General features: G+C 49.0%; 1 protein-coding gene across 1 annotated transcript in view; it reads right to left on the bottom strand.

Annotated features, from left to right (window-relative positions):
- ADCY2 (adenylate cyclase 2 (brain)) overlaps nt 1-4983 on the bottom strand; it is a 450411-nt gene that overhangs the window by 6999 nt on the left and 438429 nt on the right. The window contains exon 23 of the mRNA XM_010857150.1: nt 3218-3332. Coding sequence (XP_010855452.1) covers nt 3218-3332 — 115 coding nt within the window. The remainder of the gene's footprint in view (nt 1-3217; nt 3333-4983) is intronic.

Here is a 4983-nt window from a genome sequence, read left to right as displayed (position 1 = left end):
CAACTCAGCGACTCTTTCACTTTCTTTCACAGCACTGCACCCCTCAGAGTGGGGAAACCCAACCTCTGGGGCATCAAGCCTCCTCACAAACTGCCATCCTCCAAGGAAACTGAACCAAAGGTCCCTGGAGAAATTCATGAGTCACTTCTCTTGAGGGCCCTGGCCGCATGGTCGCCAAGGCACGAAGGGTTTCTTGGATTCCTGGTCTCCATGGGCACTGTGCCCAGGTTCCTCTCCAAGACAATCAGTCACCACCACCAAGGAAGGGCATGGGGGCTCTGACCACCCCCTCTTTGTAATGGCAACTGTAAAACCATGGTCATTACAGGTGCATGCCGGAGGTCAGTGTGTGCTCCGACCTTGGATGGATATGGACATAGCATCTGCTGTCAGGAGCCGAGGCTTCAAAAGTCTGGTCAACATCCCTTGTCAGGGAGAGGCTGGGCTCCCCCCAAGCCCCCACCCAAGTGTAGCGGGTAGGATGGTTCCTTGATTCCAGAACTCAGTTCAAACACGCTGACCCACAGTTGTTACGGGCGCAGTGGGGACATGGGCCACAGAAATAGAAACAGAGGCGTTGAGATTGGTTGATTTTCCCCTCTTGCTTTTTCTCCTGGCTCCTCGCCTCCCAGCCCTATTGTGGGAGTCAAACTGTATGGGTTAATGAGGGTGTTTCTGAGAGATTGCAGTTCCCACTACTGAACTGCTTCGTGTACATGGAGTGCCAGAGATCAGAGGGCAACACCTCCTCTTTGCAGTGGAAAGGGAGGCAGGAAACACCATAGCAACACTGTCCCGCAGAATCCCTGAAGGTCTGCAGGGCCGAGACGGAATTCTCCTCTATTCCTGTGGAGTAACTCAGTAAAGCTCACATCTCTGCATCGGGCACCCCAAATAACTTATTCCAGCTGCCAGCCAGTGATCCAAGCCCCTCTGCCCTCAGTTTCCCTTCTGGCTGCTCTGACTCCTCTTGGTCAGTGGCTGGGGGACTGGGGCTGTGTGTGAGGGGGTGGGGAGAGCCTGGGCCCATATTACTGGCAGGAGAGAGATCTCTGCTGAAGGGCAGGGGTTTGCTGGGGCTATGGCTCCCACTCATTGATCCTTTCAGCTTGACATGCAGAAAAGGACATTAGGAGCAAATTTGGCTCTTACTATAGCTTCCCTGGTGGCTCAGACAGTAAAGAATCTGCCAGCAATGCAGGAACACAGGTTCAATCCCTGGGTTGGGAAGATTCCCTGGAGAAGGCAATGGCAACCCACTCCAGGATTCTAGCTTGGATAATTCCATGGACAGAGGAGCCTGAATTGCAGAGTCAGACACAATGGAGCAACTAACACTTTCCTTTTCATGTGTATCAACATTTTGCAGGGGCTGATGTAAGCCTTCTGTGTTCCCATCATAAACTGCCACGGGACGGCGTGATGCCTGGAGGTGGAGCAGGGAGCCTGCCCTTGGGAGAGGCTGAGGGTTTGGGGACGCATTCTCAGGCTTCGGCAGAAATCCAGAAGAGCTGGTGTGTGGGGGCGAGTGTATGGCTATTAATAGTTACTCAATAATCAGTGTGAAGTAAGCACTCAATAACTACCTGTTGAAGGTAGCCCACTGACTTGCTCACATTAATTTGGAAAACAGGGTTATGGTCCAGACCAAGAGCCCAAGGCTTCCGATGTGATGGATGTGACTAGCAAAGAACTGTCTCATTCCCCCCGCAGTGAAGGGCAATATTATTTTGGTCCATACATATTTGACAACAGGTGGAGGGGGGAGGTTAGGGTTAGTAGATGTAAGCTTTTATATATAGAATGGATAAATATCAAGCTCCTACTCTGTACCCCAGATAACTATATTCAATGTCCTATGATAAGCCATAATATCAAATATGAAAACCACAATAATAAAAGAATATAAAAAAGAATGTGTGTGTGTATGTGTGTATATATATATATATGTATGTATAGCTGAAGCACTTTTTATATAGCAGAAATGAACAAAGCATTGTAAACCAGTTATACTTAAAAAAAAAAACAAACAACTATTTGACAATAGAGGGGTCATTCCACCATGCAATTGATTTTTTTTAAAGGAGGATACTATGGAAAATTGAGGAGCCCATTTTCCAAGCTGTTGAATCAATAAAGAAGCTCTAGGTGAAGGGACCACCTCCACGTTTGATGGGAGCAGTGTCCTGCCCACCTGGCCCTTCTGGACTTTGTACAGGTGAAGCCAGGTAAAGGTGCATTGGGCATACAGGTGGGACAATCTAAATAAGGCGTCTTATTTAGGCATCTGTGTCCAGATGCCGACAATAAGACATACAAGCCATGAAGAGAACCCCGTTTTCTCAAGAGACATTTCTGGGTTTTAAAATTCAGAACATATGGATAGCAAAGGAAGAAAATAGTTTCAAATATTGGAACTTTCAACTCCAGGAGTGTGGGACTGTTCTGACAATTTCTAGAGTTTTTTTTTTTTTTTACTGCACTGCCAGGCATGTGGGATCTTAGTTCCTTGACTAGGGATTAAATCCATGCTCCCTGCAGTGAAAGCATGGATTCTTAACTATTTAAAAACACTTTTACATCTCTGAAGTCTGGATGCATCCTATATAGCTGTACCGGGCCCCAGCAGCATAAAAGGATGGAGGGGCTTACAGTTAGTTGTACCTGGTCCTTGGATGGTTGAAGCCTATGCCCCCTGTGACCCGCAGAAATGACCCTGGCGGACGGACTCAAGCCTGGCTCACCGTCCACTTCTGAAACTAAGTGTTTGCAGCCTGGGTGCAACCAAAGAGGGTATTTTTTCCCCCTGCATGGGTACTAAGTTGTTACAGTCATGTTGGACTCTTTGTGACCCTATGGACTGTAGCCTGCCAGGTTCCCCTGTCCATGGGATTCTCCAGGCAAGAATACTGGAGTGGGTTGCCATGCCCTCCTCCAGGGGATCTTCCCAAGCCAGGGATCAAACCCAAGTCTCCTGCAGCTCCTGCATTGCAGGCAGATGCTTTATTGCTGAGCCACCAGGAAGCCCATTTTTCTCCCCTAATTTGCACAAAAGTGCCTCCTGAGCTCACAGCCATCCTGAGCATCCATCTGCCACCCAGTCCTGCTACTCTAACCACACATTTGTCATTGTGCTGCTCCAACACTGCAAGGGCTGTCGACCTTGCTTTGGATGCCAGGCCTTCCCCACAACCCACCCCAGATTGGCACAACGTACCTACTCGTAACTTGAAGTCATTGAAGGAGTGCTTGTTGATGGCATCCAGCTTCCCCACCAGGGCAAATGCAAACTCCACCATGGTGCCAATGTGCATGTACTGCCTCTCCGGCTCCTGGAAGAGAACAAACAGGGCAGGTGGGATGAGGACTCAGCGGGAGGGGAGGGTGAGGACTCAGCAGGTGGGAGGGAGGTGAGGGCTCAGCGGCAGGGGAGGGTGAGGACTCAGTGGGAGGAAGGGGTGAGGACTCAGTGGGAGGAGGGGGTGAGGACTCAGCAGGAATAAAGATAAAACCAAATATGATGGTTTCAGTGGGAATGAGTGAGAAGGAAAACAGACAGAACCCGCCTACTCAGGATGACAGGCAGATGGAGAAAATCAAGGTACCAGCTAAGGGGAAGAGGAACAGGACAAGAGGGCGATCAAAGGAACCCATAAGGGCGATAGCACTAAAGCAAATCTCTCAGCTCAGGCACAGCTGACACTTGGGTGGGATTATTCTCTGTTGGGGGGCATCCTGCATGCTTCAGGAGGTTGAACAGCATCCTTTGGATCATAAAGAAAGCTGAGCACCGAATAATTGATGCTTTTGAACTGTGGTGCTGGAGAAGACTCTTCAGAGTCCCTTGGACAGCAAGGAGATCAAACCAGTCAATTGGTATCCTCTGGATATCAGTCACATCTCTCCTTCCAGTGTGACAACCAAAAATGTCTCCACACATTGCTAAATGTGCTCTGGAGAATGAAATTGCTCCCAGCTAAGACCCAGTGGCTAAGTAATAAGGAATCCACCTGCAATGCAGGAGACATGGGTTCGATCCTTGGGTCAGGAAGATCCCCTGGAGAAGGAAATGGCAACCCACTCCAGTTATTCTTGCCTGAGGAATCGCATGGACAGAGGAGTCTGGTGGGCTACAGTACATGGGGTTGCAAAAGATTTGGACATGATTGAGTGACTAAACAACAATAAGACCACTGCACTAAATAACATACAGGGACTTCCCTGGTGGCCCAGTGGTTAAGAATCTGCCTTGCACTGCAGAGGACGTGGGTTTGATCCCTGGTCAGGGAACTAAGATCTCACATGGTGCAGAGCAACTAAGCCTGTGCTTTGCAGCCTGTGTGCCACAACTAGTGCGCTGCAGTGGAAGGTCTCACATGAAGCGATGAAGACGCCAAGTGCCCCAACTAAGACCGGATCAGTCCAGTTCAGTCACTCAGTCATGTCCGACTCTTTGCAACCCCATGAACCACAGCACACCAGGCCTCCCTGTCCATCACCAACTCCCAGAGTCCACCCAAACCCATGTCCATTGAGTCAGTGATGCCATCCAGCCATCTCATCCTCTGTGATCCCCTTCTCCTCCTGCCCTCAATCTTTCCCAGCATCAGGGTCTTTTCCAAAGAGTCAGTTCTTCACATCAGGTGGCCAAAGTATTGGAGTTTCAGCTTCAACATCAGTCCTTTCAATGAACACCCAGGATTGATCTTTAGGATGGACTGGTTGGATCTCCTTCTTGCAGTCCAAGGGATTCTCAAGAGTCTTCTCCAACACCACAGTTCAAAAGCATCAATTCTTCCGTGCTCAGCTTTCTTTATAGTCCAACTCTCACATCTATACATGACCACTGGAAAACCCATGGCCTTGACTAGATGGACCTTTGCTGACAAAGTAATGTCTGCTTTTTAATATGCTGTCTAGGTTGGTCATAGCTTTCCTTCCAAGGAGTAAGCATCTTTTAATTTCATGGCTGCAATCACCATC

Source organism: Bison bison, unplaced genomic scaffold, assembly GCF_000754665.1.
Source record: "Bison bison bison isolate TAMUID 2011002044 unplaced genomic scaffold, Bison_UMD1.0 scf7180017864377, whole genome shotgun sequence".
Taxonomy (NCBI): domain Eukaryota; kingdom Metazoa; phylum Chordata; class Mammalia; order Artiodactyla; family Bovidae; genus Bison; species Bison bison.
The sequence above is the reverse complement of the archived record's forward strand: the minus strand, read 5'-3'. Positions and strand labels throughout refer to the sequence as shown.